Source organism: Cetorhinus maximus, chromosome 9 (genome assembly GCF_964194155.1).
Source record: "Cetorhinus maximus chromosome 9, sCetMax3.hap1.1, whole genome shotgun sequence".
NCBI classification, from domain to species: Eukaryota; Metazoa; Chordata; class Chondrichthyes; order Lamniformes; family Cetorhinidae; genus Cetorhinus; species Cetorhinus maximus.
Window position 1 is genome coordinate 28080703 of NC_135887.1, and position 20745 is coordinate 28101447.

The window sequence follows — 20745 nt, forward strand, 5'->3', positions numbered from 1 at the left end:
GGGACAGTGGAGGGAGGGTCAGTGTTGGAAGGGTCAGGGATGGGGGGGGTCAGTGGTGGGATGGTCAGGAATGGGAGGGTCAGTGGTGGGGAGGATAGTGGAGGGAGGGTCACTGGTCAGAGGGTCAGTGGTGGGAGGGTCAGGGATGGGAGGGTCAGTGTTGGGAGGGTAAGGAATGGGAGTGTCAGTGGTGGGAGGGTCAGTGGTTGAAGGATCATTGATGGGAGAGTCAGTGGTTGGAGGATCATTGATGGGAGGGTCAGTGGTGGGAGGGTCAGTGGTGGGAGGGTCAGTGGTGGGAGGGCCAGTTGTGGGAGGGTCAGTGGTGGGAGGGTCTGTGGTTGGAGGGTCAGTAGTGGGATGATCAGAGATTTGAGGGTCAGTAATGAGAGGATCAGGGATGGGAGGGTTAGTGGCGGTTGCACCATTGGTGGGAGGGTCAGTGGTGGGATCTTCAGTGGTGGGAGGGTCAGGGATGGGAGGGCTAGTTGTGGGAGGGACAGTTGTGGGAGGGTCAGTATGGGAGGGTCAGTGGTTGGAAGGTCAAGGATGGGAGGGTCAGTGGTGGGAGGGTCAGTTGCAGGAGGACCAGTTGTGGGAGGGTCAGTGGTGGGAGGGTCAGAGTTGGGAGGGTCAGTGGCTGGAGGGTCAGGGTTAGGAGGGCCAGGGATGTGAGGGTCAGTTGTGGAAGAGACAGTGGTGGGATGGTCAGGGATGGAAGGGTTAGTGGTGGGAGGGTCAGTGGTGGGAGGGTCAAGGATGTGATGGCTAGTTGTGGGAGGGTCAGTTGGGGAAGAGACAGTGGTGGGAGGGACAGTGTTGAGAGGGTCAGTGGTGGGAGGGTCAGTGGTTGGAGAACCAGTGGTGGGAGGAACAGTTGTGGGAGGACCAGTTGTGGGAGAGTCTGTGGTTGGAGGGTCAGCAGTGAGAGGGACAGTGTTTGGAGGGTAAGGGATGGGAGCATCAGGGGTGGGAGGGTCAGTTGTAGCTGGGTCAATGATGGGAGGGTCAGTGTTTGAGGGTCATGGATGGGAGGATCAGTGGTGGGAGGTTTAGTTGTGGGTGGCTTAGTGGTGGGAGGGTCAGTGGCTGGAGGGTCAGGGATGGGAGGGTCACTGGTGGGAGGGTAATTGGTTGCAGAGTCAGGGATGGGAGGGTCAGTGTTGGGAGGGTCAGTTGTGAGAGGGTCAGGGATGGGAGGGTCAGTGGTGAGAGGGTCAGGGATGGGAGGGTCAGTTGTGAGAGGGTCAGGGATGGGAGGGTCAGTGGTGAGAGGGTCAGGGATGGGAGGGTCAGTGGTGGGAGGGTCAGTGATGGCAGGGTCAATGGTTGGAAGGACAGTGGTGGGAGGGTCAGTGGTAGGAGGGTCAGGGATGGGAGTGTCACTGCTGGGAGGGACAGTGGAGGGAGACTCAGTGGTGGGAGATTCAGTGGTGGGAGGGTTAGTGTTGGGAGGGTCAGTTGTGGCAGGGTCAGGTGTAGGAGGGATAGAGTTGGGAGGGTCAGTGTTGGGTGGGTCAATGTCAGGAGGGACAGGGATGGGAAGGTCAGGAATAGGAGAGGCAATGGTGGGAGGGTCAGTTGTGGATGTTCAGTGGTGGGAACGTCAGAGATGGGTTAGTTTAGGGAGGGCCAGTGGTCAGAGGATCAATGGTGGGAGGGTCAGGGATGGGAGGGTCAGTGTTGGGAGGGTCAGGGGTGGGTGGATCAGTGGTAGGTGGGTCAGTGGTGGGAGGGTCAGTGGTGGATGGCTAGCTTTGGGTGGGTCAGTGGTGGGTGGGTCTGTGGTGCAGAAGGACAGTGGAGGGAGGGTCAGTGATGGGTGGGTCAGTGATGGGAAGGTCAGGAATAGGAGAGCCAATGGTGGGAGGGTCAGCTGTGGGAGTTCAGTGGTGTGAGTGTCAGAGATGGGAGGGTTAGTTTAGGGAGGGCCAATGGTCAGAGTGTCAGTGGTGGGATTGTCAGAGATGGAAGGGTTAGTTGTAGGAGGGTCAGTGGTCAGAGGGTCAGTAGTGAAAGTGTTAGTGTGGTGAGGGTCAGGGATGGGAGGGTCAGTATTGGGAGGGTCAGGGATGGGAGGGTCATTGGTGAAAGTCTCAGTGTGGTGAGGATGAGGAATGGGAGAGTCAGTGGGTGGAGGGTCAGTGGTGGGAGGGTCAGTGATGGGAGGGTCAGTGGTGGGATGGTCAGGGATGGAAGGGTCAGTGGTGGGAGGGTCAGTTGTGGGAGGGTCAGTGATGAGAGGATCAGTTGTGGGAGGGTCAGTGGTGGGAGGGTCAGTGTTGAGAGGATCAGTTGTGGGAGGGTCAATGTTGGGAGGGTCAGTGTTGTTTGGGCCAGTGGTCGGAGGGTCAGTGATGGGAGGGTCAGTGTTGAGAGGATCAGTTGTGGGAGGGTCAGTGGAGGGATGGTCAGTGGTGGGAGGGACTGAGCGGGATGGTCAATTTTGGGAGGGACAGTGCTGGGAGGGACAGCAGAGGGAAGGTCGGAGTTGGGAGGGACAGTGAAGGGAGGGACAGTTGTGGGAGGGTCAGTGCTGGGAGGTGCGACAGGCTGAAGGCTGCTCACACACTGTGTGCGCCGTCCTCTCTGGTCCCTTTGTGGTCGGACTGGGTCTGCTGTTGCTGGTTTCGGGATGGATTTCTGCGGTTCCTGCTGCCAGTCGCTGGTCTACTACAAAACCCAGAAATTCGTCATCGCCAAGAACAAGAACGTGGGAATCTTGTATCGGGTTGGGCAACTTGTGATCCTGGGCTACCTGCTGGGGTAAGGGGCGATCCTGGGCTATCTGCTGGGGTAAGGGGCGATCCTGGGCTACCTGCTGGGGTAAGGGGCGATCCTGGGCTACCTGCTGGGGTAAGGGGTGATTCTGGGCTACCTGCTAGGGTAAGGGGTGATCCTGGGCTACCTGCTGGGGTAAGGGGCGATCCTGGGCTACCTGCTGGGGTAAGGGGCGATCCTGGGCTACCTGCTGGGGTAAGGGGCGATCCTGGGCTACCTGCTGGGGTAAGGGGTGATTCTGGGCTACCTGCTGGGGTAAGGGGTGATTCTGGGCTACCTGCTGGGGTAAGGGGCGATCCTGGGCGACTTGCTGGGTGGACTCTGGCTGTGCTGAGGGGCAGGGTGCGTGTTGGGACCCCCTGTGTTTAGTTGCTGGCTGTGAGTGGTTCAGATCTGATCACCGGGATAAAAATAGCCGCATCAGGCGGCGAAGCTGTTTTTAGAGACGCGACTGACCGAAAGAATTTGAGTTGCGCAGTTATTAAACCCAGAATCATTTATTTGTTAAATTTGAGTCTTCTAACCAGACCTATCAAAACAGATGGGGGTTAGGAGTCAACAATATTCACAGCTGTTAATCTTCTCATTTAGAAATTCAACACTCAATTTGCCATGTGGGGCTCTATGTCCTGCCATTGCCTTCCTACATTACCCAGTGACTACATTGGCGCTGCTTCCTGCTCGGTTCTGATCTAGACAATTCCATTAGCTTTGCTTCCACCCATCGCTCACATATACACTTCTTGCATTTCTCATTCTAGCCATGGGCTTTCCACATTTATGACAAGCTCAGTAATCCCACAGTTACTATGGTTATGCTTTTTCCACTCTGCTTCCGATACAGATTTCATGCAACTTTCTCCAACTCTGTCATATTTGCACTATATCTTCACTTTCCATACCAGAATTTCTGACGTTTTCACTTCACAATGGTCAGTAGGATCTGTGAGCTCTTTTTCCCTTCTAGATGGGATGTGGGCATCACTGGCAAGGCCTATCTCTAATTGCCTATCTCTAATTGCCCTTGTGGTGATAAGCTGTCTTCTTGAATCACTGCAGTCTGTGGGATTTTGGTACTCCCAGGGTGTTGCTAGGGAAGGAGTTCAGGATTTAGATCTAGTGACAGAGGAGAAATGTTGATATCAAGTCAGAATGAAAAGAATCTTGCAAGTGGCGGTGTTCCCATTTATTGCTGCCCTTGTTCGTCTGGGTAGTAGATATCATGGGTTTGGGAGGTGCTGTGGAAGGAGCCTTGGCGAGTTGCTGCAATACATCTTATAGATGGTACACACTGTTACCATTGTGCATTGGTGGTGGAGGGAGTGGATATGTAAGATGGTGGATGGGGTACCAATCAAGTGGGCTGCTTCATCTTGGATGGCGCTGAGCTCTTGAGAAATTCCTGCAGTGATGTCTTGGAACTGAGGTGAATGGCCATTTCCCTTTGCATTAGGTATGACTCCAACCAGTGGAGAGCTTTCCCCTGATTTCAATTGACTTCAATTTTGCTAGGACTCCCTGATGCCACAGTTGGTCAAATGCTACCTTGATGTCACCTCTCCTCTTGAGTTCAGCTCTTTTGACCATGTTTGGATCAAAGCAGTATTGAGGTTTGTGGCTGAGTGGCTCAGGATGAATCCAAGCTGGGCAACTATGAACATATCCCTGCTGAGTAGATGCCACTTGATAGCACTGTTGTCAACAACTTCATTCACTTTGCCTAGGGGCCGTTTTGCAAGGGCGCTGGTATTTACTCACTATCCAGAGGTCGCCAGCTCATTCAAGGCGGCATCCTGACAGCAGTCCTGGGGGTCATCAGATCCAGAGACTCCTTGCACCTGTGAAGGGGCCCTGGGATTAAAGGCTGCAACTGCGTCTGTCGCTAATCGTGTGGAGGAATTCCCCTTCCACCCTGATGGCCATGCCTGCATTGGGCCCCTTTACATGCTGACTCATTTGCAGGCAACTGAGGGGGCTCAGCTACCTGCATTAGGAGCATTCACCTTTCCTGGTGGGGCTTCCGGTCTGACATTGCTGTCGGCTCTCTGACTGAGTGCCCCACTTTCCTGCTCCTCTTACCATCCTTAATTGGCCAGATCTCCTGGAGATGGCTGCTTAGTTAGCTGCCTCTGTGAAATCACTGTCAACATCCCACCACTTCCACTTCTGTGTTCCCAACAGAATTGTGATCCATTCAGGAAGATGCAGCCTGTTAGCTGCTCCTCTCCCCACAGATGCTGTCTGGCTTGCTGAGTGATCCAGCATTTTCTAGCAATGATTGATTGTTCTGGATGTTCTGTTTAATAAATTTGACAGTGATTTGTGTTTCAAGGCTTGTTGAGCTCTGCACACAAATTACACATTGCAGGATTTTGTGTTCGTCAAGTGCTAGCTCTGAAAGGTAATATCCCTTTCAGTTTAGGGTTAAACTCAGCAACTGGTGATGTGGAAATGCCATTTGGAATTATAGAATCAACCTGTGTGGAAACAAAATGTCAATTAGAGTCATTAATCACAGACACTAATCACATTAATTGCCTCTTGACATTCAATGGCATTACCATCACTGAATCCCCCACTATCAACATCCTGGGGGAGGTGTCAGCTGTGGCTCAGTTCATAGCACCCTCACCTTTGAATCAGAGGGTTGCGGGTTCATGTCCCACTCCCGGAAACCAAGAACTGTGATTGTACTCAAAAGAGTTGCAATCTGTGACTGTTGATAACTCAAAAGAGTATCAACATCTTGGGGAATACCATTGACCAGAAACTGAACTGGACTAGCCACATAAATCACAGAATGTTACGGCACAGAAGGAAGCCATTCGGCTCATCATGTATGCACCTGCTCTCTGAATGAGCATTATGACCTAGTGCCATTCTCCTGCCCTTTCCCTGTATCCTTGCACATTGTTTCTGTTCAAATAATCATCTAATGCCCTCTTGAATGCCTCAATTGAACCTGCCCCCACCACACTTCCAGGCAGTACATTCCAGAATCGAACCACTCACTGTGTGAAAAAGTTTTTTCTCACATCAAATTTGCTACTTTTGCAAATCACTTTAAATCTCGTTCTCGATCCTTTTACAAGTGGAAACAGTTTCTCCCTATCTGCTCTATCCAGCCCCCTTATGATTTTGAACACCTCTATCAAATCTCCTCTTAGCCTTCTCCTCTCCAAGGAGAACTGTCCCAACCTCTTCAATCTATTCATAACTGAAGTTTCTTATCCCTGGAACCATTCTCGTAAACCTCTTCTGCACTCTCACCAATGCGTTCACATCCATTTTGTAATGTGGCACCCAGAACTGTACACAATACTCCAGCTGAGGTCTAACCAGCGTCTTATATAAGCTCAGCATAACCTCCCTGCTCTTGTACTCTATGCCCCTATTAATAAAGCCCAGGATACTATAGGCTTTATTAACTGCTCTCTCCACCTGTCCTGCCACCTTCAATGATCTATGCACATATACACCCAGGCCCCTCTGCTCTTGCACCCCCTTAGGAATTGTACCCTTTTTTTGTATTGCTCTCCATGTTCTTCCTACCAAAATGAATCACCTGACACTTCTCTGCATCACCTCACATTTCATCTGCCACCTATCTGCCCATTCCACCAACTTGTCTATTTCCTTTTGAAGTTCTATACTGTCCTCCTCACAGTTTACGATGCTTTCAGTGAGGAGTAATTTGACAAGGAAGTATTCAATGAACGGCAAGGCACTAGGAAGTTCTGAGGAACAAAGGGACCTTGGCGTTTGTGTCCACAGATCTCTGAAGGCAGAGGGGCATGTTAGTGGGGTGGTAAAAAAGGCTTGTGGGACACTTGCCTTTATCAATCGAGGCATAGATTACAAAAGTAGGGAGGTCATGCTGGAGTTGTATAGAACCTTGGTGAGGCCACAGCTGGAGTACTGTGTGCAGTTCTGGTCGCTACATTATAGGAAGGATGTGATTGCACTGGAGGGGGTGCAGAGGAGATTCACCAGGATGTTGTCTGGGATGAAACATTTAAGTTATGAAGAGAGGTTGGATAGACTTGAGTTGTTTTTGTTGGAGCAGAGAAGACTGAGGGGCGACCTGATCGAGGTGTACAAGATTATGAGGGGCATGAGGGTGGATAGAGAGCAGCTGTTCCCCTTAGTTGAAGGGTCAGTCACAAGGGGACATAAATTCAAGGTGAGGGGCAGGAGGTTTAGGGGGAATGTGAGGAAAAACCTTTTTAGCCAGAGGGTGGTGACGGTCTGGAATGCACTGCTAGGGATGGTGGTGGAGGCAGATTGCCTCACATCCTTTAAAAAGTACCTGGATGAGCGCTTGGCAAGTCATAACATTCAAGGCTATGGGCCAAGTGCTGGTAAATGGGATTAGGTAGGTAGGTCAGGTGTTTCTCATATGTTGGTGCAGACTCGATGGGCCGAAGGGCCTCTTCTGCACTGTGATTCTGTGATTCTGTGTGATTCTGTGATTTCAAGTTTCATATCATCCGCAAACTTTGAAATTGTCCCCCGCACACCAAGATCTAGATCATTAATGTATATCAGGAAAAGCAAGGGCCCCAATACCAATCCCTGGGGAACTCCACTACAAACCATCCTCCAGCCTGAAAAATATCCTTCGCCATTACCTTCTGGTTCCTATTACCCAGCCAATTCTGTATCCACATTGCTATGGTCTCTTTTATCCCATAAGCTATAACTTTCCTCACAAGTCTGTTGTGTCAAATGCCTTTGGACAGTCCATGTACACCACGTCAAAAGCAATACCCTCATCTACCCTCTCTGTTACCTCTTCAAAAAACTCCAGCAAATTAGCTAAACATGACTTCCCCTTTAGAAATCCATGCTGGCTCTTCCTAATCAACCTGCATTTATCCATGTGACTACTAATTCTACCCTGAATAATTGCTTCTAGGATCCTACTCACCACTGAAGTTAAACTGACTGGTCTGTAATTGCTGGGTTTATCCTTACAACCTTTTTTTGGAACAAGGGTGTAATGTTTGCAATTCTCCAGTCCTCTGGCATCTCCCCTGAGTCTAGGGAAGACTGAAAGATTATGGCCCGTGCCCCTGCAATTTCCTCTCTTACTTCCTTCAATATCCTTGAATGCATCTCATCTGGTCCCGGTGCCTTGTCAACTTTAAGTACTGACAGTTTACCCAACACTTCCTCCTTACCAATTTTGAACCTTTCTAGTGACAGAGTTTCCTCCTCTGTTATGGTGGCCTTGCTAGGATCTGCTTCCTGTGGCTACAAGAGCAGCTCAGAGGCTAGGAATCCTGCAGTGAGTAACTCACCTCCTGACTCCCCAAAGCCTGTCCACCATCTACAAGGCACAAGTCAGGAGTGTGATGGAATACTCTCCACTTGCCTGGATGAGTGCGGCTCCAACAACATTCAAGAAGCTTGATACCATCCAGGACAAAGCAGTCTGCTTGGTTGGCACTTCAAACACAAACATTCACTCCCTCCACCACCAACGCACAGTAGCAGCAGTGTGTACCATCCACAAGATGCACTGCAGGAACTCAGCAAGGCCCCTTAGACAGCACCTTCCAAACCCATGACCGCTACAATCTAGAAGGACAGCAGATACATGGGAACACCACCACCTGGAAGTTCCCCTCCAAGCCACTCACCGTCCCGACTTAGAAATGTATCGCTGTTCCTTCACTGTCGCTGGGTCAAAATCCTGGAACTCCCTACACCACATGGACTGCAGCGGTTCAAGAAGGCAGCTCACCACCACCTTCTCAAGGTCAATTAGGGATGGGCAGTAAATGCTGGCCTAGCCAGCGATGACCACATCCCATGAATGAATAAAAAAAAGGCCTTTGCTGCACATTCTCAAGAGTTTCACGGTCAGAAATCTTGAAGCTAAAATAATGAAGGGGGATGATGCAAATTACAGAAACCTGGGCCAGGATTTTACAGTCAGTGTGTGGGGGCAGGCACGACACACCTGTGCGTAAAATGATGCGCAATAATGTCGGGCGAGCGTTCCAATGTCATTGCGCTGTCTCGCGATGTTTCGTTCGGCGGGCGCGCACCGGAATCGGCTGCGCGTCCGCCGATAATCGAAAGGCCTATTAAGGCCATTAACTAGGTAATTAATTTCAAGTTTACGCTGCCCGTCCAACCTTACAGTTGGCGGGCAGGCTAAAAGGCCAAGCGGCCTTTACATTTTTTAGTAAACCTCATCCACGAGCGGGATGAGGCTTCCTAAAGCTTTTACGAATGAAATAAAAAGTTTTTCAGAAAAATAAAAACATGTCCCATCTCATGTGACACAATCACATGAGGAGACATGTTTCAATACATTTTCATTACATTTAGTTATGTTTTTCAAATGTGCTTCAATTTCCCTGAGGCAGCTGCGTGCCTTGGGGAGATTGAAGCGTTCTTTCATGTGCATACGGCTCTCCCTCCTCCCCCCCACCTGCACAGGTAGCGCCGCTACCGCTCACATCTTACACTGGGCGGGCCTTAATTGGCCCGCCCGCGTAAAATGGTGGCACGGAGCTGATCACGGACAGCGGTCGGCTCCGTGACCGCTCCTGCCGAATTCACCCGACGCAGGAAAATTTCTGGCCCTGGAAACAATTACTAAAATATTCATTTTACTTCAAACCAACAAAACACTTATTTGTGAAAATTGATTTTACAAATTGATGGGAAGATATTTTATTTTATCAAATCTAAAGGACTCTGATTGTTCTCAGTGATGTTTGCCATGGGTAGGTGTAACTGACACGATAGGTGATTGTTGGATAAGGGTTCATTTATTGTATTTGAAATGTTGTAATTCATTTTTGATTGGCTGACAGGTGGGTGTTCCTTGCAAAGAAAGGTTACCAGGAAACAGACACTTCGATGGAAAGTTCAGTGATAACTAAACTAAAGGGCGTCATTCAGACTAACACCTCTGACATTGGGCCTCGTCTCTGGGATGTTGTTGATTACGTCATACCCCCTCAGGTTAGATTTCAAAATTTCTGTTTTATTCAGTTAATAATGTCTTTTGATTTCCTCCCAAAAGCGAAATAAGTTTAGATTAACACAGAGATTTAAAAATAGAACCTAACTTTGTCAGCTACAAATATTGATATATATATCTGAAAAAAGGAAATCTTGGAAATTTATCATAGAACCATAGAACAGTTACAGCACAGAAAGAGGCCATTTGGCCCACCCTGTCATTGCCAGCTCTTAGCAAGAGCAACTCACCTGGTCCCACTCCCCTGCCTTTTCCCCCTAGCCCTGCAAATCTTTTCTCTTCAGATAATTATTCAATTTTCTTTTGAAAGCCCATTATATCTGCCTCCACCACACTCTCAGGCAGTGCATTCCAGATCCTAACCATTCACTGTGCAAAAAAGTTGTTCCTCTTGTTATTGCAGCTTCTTTTGCCAATCATCTTAAGCTGGTGTCCTCTGGTTCTCAATTCTTCTGCCAACAAAAACAGTTTCTCCCTATCTACTCTGTCCAGATTTCTCATGATTTTGAACACCACTATCAAATCTGCTCTTAATCTTCGCTTCTCCAAGGAAAATAGCCCCAGCTTCTCCAATCTATCCACATAACTGAAGCTCCTCATCCTTGGAACCATTCTTGTGAATCTTTTCTCAACCCTCCCTAATGTCTTCACGTCCTGTGAATGGGACCTTTTTGGCATAAATAACTCAAAGATGGCGCAGGAGTAGGGGAATTAATGTCGATTCACACTCTCACACAATCTCCATGTTTTCCTTTTTTTACAGGGTGATAATGTTTTCTTTGTTATGACAAATATGTTGATGACTCCAGATCAGACAGAAGGAGTTTGTGCTGAGGTAAGAACTAGAGCTATTTAATGATGTAAACATTGTAACCTTCAGTCCTATCTCATAATCACCACTTCCTACTTTTAAAAAAAGAAATTAAAATTTCCGCCAAATGGCTGAACTGATGACACAACAGGTATTAAGACTTTTGCTGTAACACATGACATGAAAAGAAACATTGGGCGGAATTGTCCCTGCCCACTGGCATCGAGTGTGCTTGGTGGCGTGAGTGGACAATATGGCGAGAAGGTCAAAAGTCAGTTTCACAACGCCGTGAAACCAGTTTGCGATCGTCCACTCAGCCCGTCGATGGCGGGCCTGGTTTCCCTCCATTGGATGCCGGGACGTCATTGTAATACATCTGCATATGATTATAAGGCTAGCCCGCCGGACTCATCCCCATCACTGGATCGTCCGCCCACCATGCTGATGTGTTTCACAACAGCACATACATGGCATGCACATGGCATGCTGCACTTTGAGGGAACTCGGAGGTGAGTGCACAGTAACGTTGCACAGCGCTCACGAGGGTCACCTGTTGGACTTCAAGGAAGAGGCGCATTGGGGAGGGGGTGGGGGGGGTAAGGGCTGCCCTGTGGTGGATGGTAGTACACACGCATGTGCAGGGTCAGGGAGATGGAAGCGGCCACGCATTAGGGACACCTTATATAAAGTGACCATTCTTCTGCAACTGAGATAGTTCAAGAGCAGCCATTGATATGATTGGAGTCGGGCTTCTAGCTTATCTGCCCACTCAAGCAACGCAGCGGCATCAAAGTGCAACCAAGTGCTCTAGCGTTTTTCACCCCTTGGGCACAGACTGCAAAGTAATGTACGTTTTAGTAGACTGCGGAACGCTTAGGCTACTGCTCACATTGAACAATCTCCTTGCGAAAGCTGGCCATGGAGCAGTCACTGGTGGAGGTGTTCACAGTCCCTTGCAATATCAGCATCCCGGTTTGGACCAGTCTTCCAAATGGTTCAAGCTAACAGCCTTGCAGTGCGGTTTAGGAGAATGTCTGTGCCTGAGCTGAGAGCACAGGGTGCAGTCCAGTGGGCAAAGCTGCCGCCAATCAGTCAGGTGGAGTGGGGCGGAGGTGGGTGGGGTTTCAGGCAGCCATGCAGCGCACTAAACTCTGGCATCCAAGTGGTGCCCAGCACTCTCTGGGATGCGTTAAGAGGCCTTCAGACTTAACCAAGAGAGGTTCTTAGTACACCCTAGCTAACCCACGCATCTCTCTCTTTCATCCTGCAGGATTAGTACATCAGGAGCATGGAGCGAGGTGAACTAGCTGTATGCCTCATAGCGTACAGAGAGCAAATACGATGGAGAAGAGAGCAACTGAGGTGCTGGCTGTGCAGAGAGAGGAGCAGCACCGTCAGGAAGAAGGGGCAGCTGGGGCTCCCACACACACTGCTGAAGAGCCACAGCAAGCCGTTGCTGTTTGGTGCCTAGCTAGACCCAGGGTCTATAGACGCCGCCTATCGCTCCTGCAGATAACTAAGAACCAGTGTTGTTGAAGACTGCGCATATCTAGGGAACTGGTCAGTCACATCTGCCACCTGCTGCAGGATTTGGTGCCAGGGGGACATGGGAGGGTCATTCATTGACAATGGCTGTGAAAGTGACCGCGGGTCTCAATTTTTACACCAGTGGCTCCTTTCAGGGCTCCACAGGTGACCTCTGTGGGATTTCACACCTCCACCCACAAATACATCCATGAGGTCACGGATGCCATCTTTGCGAGGGCACACAACTTTGTGCATTTCGCCCGGGACCAAGAGAGCCAGGATGCAAGAGCGCTGGGATTTACCCGGATCTCAGGTTTCCCACAGGTGCAGGGTGCCATCAACTGCACTCGTGTGGCGTTCAGATCTCCATGGCAACAAATGGTCAACTATGTCAATCGCAAGGGCTTCCATTCCTGAATGTGCAGCTGGTGTGCGACCACCACAAACACATTCTGCAGGTCTGTCCACGACTCCTACATTCTCAGTTGGTCAAAGATCCCTGACATCTTCCAGGGTCCACAGAGTCTACAGGTTTGGCTTCTCAGGGGCAAGGCCTACCCAAAGAGGCTGTGGCTGATGACACCCGTGCGGCGGCCTCAGACTGCAGCAGAGCGATGGTATAATGAAGCTCATGTTGTAACCCGCAACTTGGTGGAGCAGACCATCGAGATGCTGAAGATGAGGTTCTGGTGCCTGGACCAGTCTGGTGGAACCCTATAACATAGTCTGCAGTGGGTGACATGCATCGTCTTCGTCTGCTGCGCTGTTTACAACCTGGTGCTGCAACTGGGAGAGGAGCTGCCTGAGGAGGAGATGGAGGAGCTGCACGTCTCCTCTGATGAGAAAGACGTTGATGGTGATGAGTTGAGGAGATCCTCGAAGGCTTGGATGTTGATGATGAGGCCATCGCACTGGCCAGATGAGGCAGGCACGCTCGGGAGGCCCTCGTAGCTGCTAGATTTGTAGAGGCTGGTGATGGCATGCAGTGAAGAGACACCATAGATCCTCACATTGCATCTGTGAACGTTTGACTCCAGTCTGGCTTGTGGCAGCGCACATACCATCTGTTATAAGGCTCCTGTCATGGAGATGCAGTGGAGGCCTTAATAGTCGCTTGATTTCAGGAGGATGATGATGACATGCAGTGAGGATACTCCATAGATCTTCACATAGCTTCTGAGAATGTCTGACTCCTGTCTGGCTGAGGGCAGCTCGCTTGCGCTCTGTGATCAGGGTCATATCATTGAGAAGCAGCCATGAAACTTTAGAAGCATCTGATCCTTTGTCTGCCTTCAGCACCTGAGCCCTTCAGGAGCACAGCATCAGTGGTCACAGATGCTGAAGAGATGGGGGCCAGCCCCACCTTAAAGGTGCAGAGAGAATGACAGAACTATGTAGCGCCTGCCTACTACATCACTATAGCAATGACAAGCACCATTGGGGTGCAGGCATCAGTAATGTGTCCAGGGAGTGTGAGGCCGGACCATTACTGTGGTCTGAAGGCTGCACAGAGCACAGGGAAGAGGCCCTGGACTGGACACCTGCCTTTCTCTTGTGCAGACAGTTTTCACATCTGAATGACTCAAACACTACTCAACAGGACAAGGAGCCATAGGCAGGGAGATATTCTTGGGAGTTTATTGACAATAGTGAACATTATGTACAAGTGATTAACACCCGTGCCGAGTCTGTGCTTCCTGCTTGGTCTCAGCTGCAGCCTGTTACTGCCTGAGCTGTGTGCTGTTGCTATGGTTGCGCTTGGTGTTGGCTGTGGCAGTTGCTGCTGCTGTGGGGTTTCCAGTTGCTGTTCCTGCTGCTGTTTTCCTGTGGCTGTTCCTATTATTGTGTTGTTGCCTTCCCTCAAGCCTTCTTCCATCCTCTGTGTTGCTGGGGATCTGGAGCCTACAGGGCCTGAGGCCTGAAGGAGAGAGAGAGGGAGAGGGAGTGACAGAGAGGAGATGCTGCAGCTGCTGCAGGACTGGGAGGACAGGATGCAAGGACTGTTTGGTTTAACATCCGATGTGGGTGTCTGGACTTTTGTTCGATGGGGGCTGAAGACAGCTGTGTGTTTTGTAGGGGGAGGAGAGAAGACCACTGCAGAGACTGGGGGGAGAATGGGTGTGTGTATTGTTTAAGATCTTGCCACCTGCTCCCCCACCTCCAGCACCTCGCTTCGACCATGTCTGAATCCAGGTAGCTGGTGCTGCTTGGGGAAGAGGTTCAGGGCTGACTCCTATTTGCCAGGCAGTACCAGCTGTCTGGTGAAGACATTGCCCTCCCCCTACGGGAAGAACCCCAAGGCCCCCACCCAAGCTCCACTCCACCAAGTGACACCCAAATACTCTTTCCCTCCTGTGTCTCCCTGACCTTTACCCCTCTCCCTCCTCTCCATTTTTTGGCATCCCAGAGGGGGAGGTTACAACATCCTTTCCCCCTCTGCCCGGGGTGGGATATTGTTGAATATAGAGCTTGGGGTGGGTGTGGATCAGCCCCTATGGCTGGGACAGGGTCGCCTGTAGCCGGGTCTTCCTGGGCGAGTGTGGAGGCGGTGCTGTCACAGGGGGCGGGGCCCCTAACAAAACTCATGCAAGTGCAGCTGCTCCCACGGCCCCGTCACCCTGGAGGTGAAGAGCTACACCCACCCCGAAATGACGATCGAGGCGTGCGTCAAGGCGATGGCTGGGGTCGTCGGTCCCTCAGCCATAGCTGCTGCCTCGAAAATGTACGGCAAAGCCGTAATTTTCTTGAGGTCAGAGCAGGCGGTGCACCTGTCCCTGGAAAAGGGGCTCACTGTAGGCAGGGCGTTTCTCGTGGTCGACCCCTTGGAGGCCACTGCCCAGAGGATCATACTTTCCAACGTCCTGCTCTTTGTCCCCAGTGAGCTCCTCCTCCCCCACCTCCATCAACTGGGGGAGGTCAGGTTAGGGGTTACGCCGATCCCGCTTGACCTCGAGGATGTGGCCCTCCACCATGTGTACTCTTTCCGGTGGCAGGTTTTTGTCCGCCTGGCCTGGGAGGAGTGCACTGAGGGGGGTTTTACTGTGGAGTTTGAGGGGGCCCCCTACAGGGTCTTCTGGACTGTGGATGGCGTGTGGTGCCATGCCTGTAAGGAGGTGGGGCACGTCCGTAAGTACTGCCCTGTCTCCAAGGCCACCAGCGCTATCCAGGCGACCCCGCGGCTGGTGCCGTCGCTCCTCCCCCCGCCACCACGCCAACTCCCTCCCCGCAACAGGAGGTTCCGCCAGCAGCCATCGCCATCTCGGCTGCTGGCGAGGCGGGGGGAGAGACCCCGCACCCGTAAGAAGGCGCGGAGAAAGACTCACCACCTGGAGGCCCCCAGACCCCCCAAACCCACCCTGATCCCCAGACCCCTGAAAGCACCAGCTCGCGGGGTAAAAACATCGTCTGGCCCCAGCGACGTGTCCACACGTGCTCCTGGGCCCGTGTGTGCCTCAGCGCCACGTGCTGGGCCCGGCATCATCCCGCCCGGGCTCCCAGGTCCGGCAGCACTGGGCGCGCAACCCCGAGCTGGTGGTCCTGTTAAAGAGGGTGGACCTGGCCAAACGCCAGAGGGCGGAGCTTCCGGAGGGGCTGGACAAGGCAGCGAGTGCCTCACAGATAGAGGTCTCCCCAGCCCACCCCACAACCGACCCCGGAAGGGAGGCCACCTCTTGGAGGGGGAGGACCTCGCAACTCGCGAGGTCGGATGTGTCCCCTCCCCCGGTGAAGTGGTGGCTTCTCTGTCTCGTAAGTCCTCACTCTGCCCTCTGGGGGAAGCCCAAACCCCCGACCCGTTGCTGCAGTCCCCTGAGCAGGGCCCCTCGGGGGTCGGTGAGGGTACCGGCCTTGCAGTGGTGCCCTACCCCGACTCATCTTGTACCCCCGAGATGCCATCTGGCCCGCCAGGGGACTGCAGCACTCCCTTCATGGCCCTAATGACTGGGTGATCGGGCTGTGTTAGTGAGGAAGGCCTCCCTGCTCCCTCCCAACCTTCAGTGCCGGGCGTCACTGTCCTGGGTCCGGAGCTTTTTCCAGACTTGCCGGGCAAGTCGGTGCCGGGGGGGAGTAGGGCTCCGAATTGCCGCCACCCTTTAGCCCATATCCCAAGAGGAGACCAGAGAGGATTCCTTTGGCCTTGATCCTGAGGGTGGGATCGAGGTGGAGGTGGAGCTGACTGGCAGCTTCACACCAGCCCCCGTACTCAATATGGGGGAGGGGTTGGAAGCTGGAGGTGACGACCTGGAGGAGGATGGAGTTTTGGTGGTGAACACTGGGGATGACTTAGAGTTGTAGTCGGGCGAGATGGTGTTTCCCCTGGTGCCCCCCACCGATTCTCCCCTCATCCCTTTACGGGAGTTCCAGGATTTTTTAGCAAGTAATCGCGGTCATTGAGATAGGGTCCAGTGTCCCTGGACCGGTGGCATTCGTTTCCTCTTGTGTTCTGGTCGGCCCGCGAGGTCCTCAACGCCCCTGGACTGGACCGGAACGCTAAGAGGAGGGTCCACACATTTCTTGCTGGGCTCCTGAAGGAGAGGAAAGATTAAAACAGCCCTCTCCTTCTCACACTAGGCACTAGGTGATGGTAGCACATACCTCTGACAATGAAGACTACCATAGCCAGCCTTAACATCCACGGCAGCAGGGACGCATAGCGCAGGTTCCAGAACTTCTCAGTCCTCAGAGACAGGAAGTATGTGGTGTTCTTCCTGTGGGAAACCTATACTGTTCTGAGAGACAAAGCTATGTGGCTACTGGAGTGGTGAGGGGGGTTCTACATGAGTCACCTGGCCTCCAATTCTGGTGGGGTGGCTATCTTGTTGGCCCCATATTTTCAGCCTGAGATCTTGGTGGGGTCAAGGAGCCGGTGCCAGGCTGGTTGCTGCACCTCACTGTGCGCCTAGGGGGCGCGGCACTTCACTTTGTGAATGTGTACGCTCCCCTGGGTGCGCAGCAGCAAGCGAGCTTTTTTGAGGAAGTGTTCACTCCTTTGGGCTCCATCGACACAGGCGAGTGCATCATCCTCAGGGGGGGGATTTCAACTGTACCCTCGAGGCCCGGGACCATCACGTGCCCAGCACCGCTCGCTCGGTGTGAGTAAGTTGAGGGACCTGGTCGGGTCCTTCGATTTGGTGGACGACTGGGTCCATCTTGACTCCAGCGTTTTCACTTTTGTGTCACCTGGAGTCGGAGCGTCTATGACTGCCTTTACGTTTCCAAGGTATTCGTGTCCAGTGTTCAGTCAGCTTCTGTGTGGCAGGTGCCATACACGGACCACCATCTGGTGTGAGTGGAGCTCGTTCCGTTCTGCACTCGGATAGGGTCCGCGTACTGGCACTTTAACAACCTGTTGCTGGAGGACAAGCGGTTCCTGGACTCGTTCCGTTGTTTCTGGGCCGGCTGGAGAAGGAAGCGGGGAGGCTTCCCCTCCTTGAGGCTATGGTGGGACGTGGGCAAGACTCACGTCTGCATCTTCTGTCAGGAGTACGCGAGGGGGTCAACAAAGAGGCGGGAATCCAGGGTCGAGGAGTTGGAGAAGGAGGTGCTCGATGTGGAGGCAGGTCACCGTCAGCCCAACACGGACCCGACCCTGTGGCTGGTGTACAAAGAGAAGACCTGCAACTTGTTGGGTCCCGTGTCGCGTTCGTGAGGTCGCGGATCTGGTTCCTCAAGTACGTGGACCACGGCTCCCTCTTCTACTCACTGGAAAAAAGGCACAGGGTCCGTCAGCAGCTCCTTACGCTGCTGGCCGACGACGGATCCCTTGTCTCAGATCCGGAGGGCATCAGGGCCATTGCCTGAGACTGTTACACTGCCCTGTTCTCTCCGGATCCGTCCAGCGAGGATGCTCACAGAGTTTTGTGGGAGGACCTGCCGCAGGTCGGCCCGGAAGGTGCCGGAAAGCTTGACTCCCCTATAAGTCTGGGGGAGCTGACCGGCGCCCTCTACAGCCTCTCCAGGGGCAAGTCCCCGGAGCTGGACGGACTGACTGTGGGGTTCTTCAGGGCGTTCTGGGACGTCCTGGGGAATGACTACGCGGGGGTCCTGGGGAGAGTATCACTACTGGGGAGATGCCCCTCTCGTGGCGCAGGGCCGTGATTGCCCTGCTGCCTAAAAAGGGGGATCTTTGCCACCTTAAAAACTGGCGCCCGGACTCCCTCCTCAGCACGGATTACAAAATCTTCGCCAGGGCAATGTCTTCTTGCCTTGGCACCGTGCTGGACCACATGATCCACTCTGACCAGTCCTACACGATCCCAGGCTGGACCATCTTCGATAATATCCATCTGGTCCGGGACATCATCCATTATTCCCAGAGGGCTGGTCTGTCGAGCGCCTTCCTGCCCTTTGACCAGGAGAAGGCGTTCGACAGGGTGGATCACGAATATTTACTCGGGACTCTGCGAGCGTTCGGATTCGGGACGCATTTTGTCGCCTGGATCTGACTTCTGTACACCGCCGCAGAGTGTCTAGTGAAGGTTAACGGGTCCCTGACGGTGCCCCATCGCTTTGGGAGAGGAGTGCGTCAGGGCTGCCCCCTGTCTGGCCAATTGTATTCTATTTGCGTGGAGCCTTTCCTGCGCCTGTTGCAGAGGAGGTTGTTGGGATTGGTTCTGCGCGGGCCGGGCATCGGGATGGTCCTCTCCGCTTACGCCGATGACGTGCTCCTTGTGTTTAGCGACCCGGCTGACCTGCGGAGGATGCGCGAGTGCCAGGAGGTCTACACTGCCACGTCTTCTGTCAGGATCAACTGGGGTAAATGTTTTGGACTCCTGGTCGGTCAGTGGCAGATGGATCCCCTACCCGAAGAGCTCAGGCCTTTCACCTGGAGCAGGACCAGCCTCCTCTCCCTGGGGGTCCACCTCTGCCCTGCTGAGGAATCCTGGCCGGCGAACTGGCAGGAGCTGGAGGCCAAAGTCACCACTCGCCTGCGGCACTGGACAGGACTGCTCCGAGTGCTGTCTTACCGGGGTCGAGTTCTGGTCATAAACCAGCTGACCAGCTGATTGCCGCCATGTTGTGGTACCGGCTGGTCACTTTGACTCCTCCCCCGGACTTTGTCACAAAATTCCAGAGAATGCTTGTCGATTTCTTCTGGGACAAAAGGCTGCACTGGGTCACTGTTGAGGTTCTGAGTCTCCCGCTTAGGGAGGATGGTCAGGCGCTGGTGTGCCTACGCACCCAAGTGGTGACTTTCCGCCTCCAGGCCCTGCAGCGATATCTTTACGTTAAGCCCCCTCTGAGATGGTGTGCCCTGGTGACATATTTCTTCCACCAAGTGCACGGCCTGAATTATGACGCGCAGCTCCTGTTTGTAGAGCAGGGGGGCCTTCGTGGCTCCTTGCAGGCATTACCTGCCTTTTACCAGGATCGGATCAAAGTCTGGAACATGGTTGCCTCACGCCGCAGCTCTCCTCCATCAGGAGTAGTGGCTATCGTCAGAGACCCACTGCTCAGGAATCCGCCCCTCCGTCTGTTTCAGTGGCTGGCGGAGAGCAGGGCTGTGGCTGCCGGGGTGACCAGGATTGGGGACGTGCTGGGTGGTGGAGGAGTGGGCTGGATGCTTCCGCAGGAGTTGGCGCATCATGCGTCCGTGGGCGTCCGGCTCACAGCCAGTGCCATTCAAGACCTCAGGATGGCCGTGCTCGGCCCCAACGTTATACTGGGTCTCGAGGTGGCGCAGGTGCGTGGTGGTCTTCCGTCTGAGCGTACCCCTGTTCGAACGGAATTCCACATCGGTCCCAAGCCCCGAATCCTCCCTCGGGAGCCTGTGCCCTGCAACCTGAGTCACCTCGCGGAAATGCCGTCCGTGTCCTTTAGCACGGCGCGGAGGAGTTTCCTGTACGGGCTGCTGCTGCACACCCTTCACTTCCTTGCCCTCGCCCGCTGCCCGGACACACCCTGGCGTGCCTTGTTGCCGTCCAGCGGCGGAGGTCCCCGTTGGGGGTCCCTCTACAGAGGTGTCCTCCCGTTTTCCATCGGGGACCTGGGGTGGAGGGTGTTGCACGCAGCAGTTCCATACAACCACAGGATGTGTCAGTTCACAGACTCCCAAGATACCTGCCCCTTTTGCGGTGTTTTGGAGTCCGTGGACCACTTTTATATAGGGTGTTGAAGGCTGCACGCCCTTTTCAGTTATTTGAAAAACCTTTTATTGATGTTTTGTTTGCACTTCAGCCCCACGCTCCTGATGTACGGGAACCCGGTGTGGGAGAGGCCAGGAGGGGGGTGGACCTCCTCGTGAACCTGCTCCTGGGCCTGGCCAAGTTGGCCATTAACAGGTCCAGGTAGCGGGTGATTGAGGGGGTCATCTGACCCGACTGTCTGCCCCTCGTCCGCGGCTACGTTCGCGGCCGGGTGTCCCTGGAGAGGGAGCGCGCGGTGTCTGCCGGCACTGTCAAGGCCTTCCATGCCCGGTGGGCACTACGGGGACTGGGTTGCTTTATTGACCCCTTTAATCACATTTTGATTTGATGTTTGTAAGTTTCCTTTAAATTTTGACTTTGGTTTTGCAGTTCCCTAATTTAGGGGCTGTGTTTATTTTGTCCCTCATTTTGTTAATTTAGTTTAATTGTTTGACTCTGAAAGAGTTAAATTTTGTCTTCGTTTTTGCAGTTTCCTTTTA

At 53.0% G+C, this 20745-nt stretch overlaps 1 protein-coding gene across 1 annotated transcript in view; it reads left to right on the forward strand.

Moving 5' to 3' along the window:
• Nucleotides 1-2598: 2598 nt before the first annotated feature.
• The window catches only part of p2rx5 (purinergic receptor P2X, ligand-gated ion channel, 5), a 132112-nt gene continuing 113965 nt past the window's right edge, over nucleotides 2599-20745 (forward strand). Inside the window, exons 1-3 of the mRNA XM_078547835.1 lie at nucleotides 2599-2766; nucleotides 9615-9765; nucleotides 10548-10619. Coding sequence (XP_078403961.1) covers nucleotides 2636-2766; nucleotides 9615-9765; nucleotides 10548-10619 — 354 coding nt within the window. The 5' untranslated portion in view covers nucleotides 2599-2635. The remainder of the gene's footprint in view (nucleotides 2767-9614; nucleotides 9766-10547; nucleotides 10620-20745) is intronic.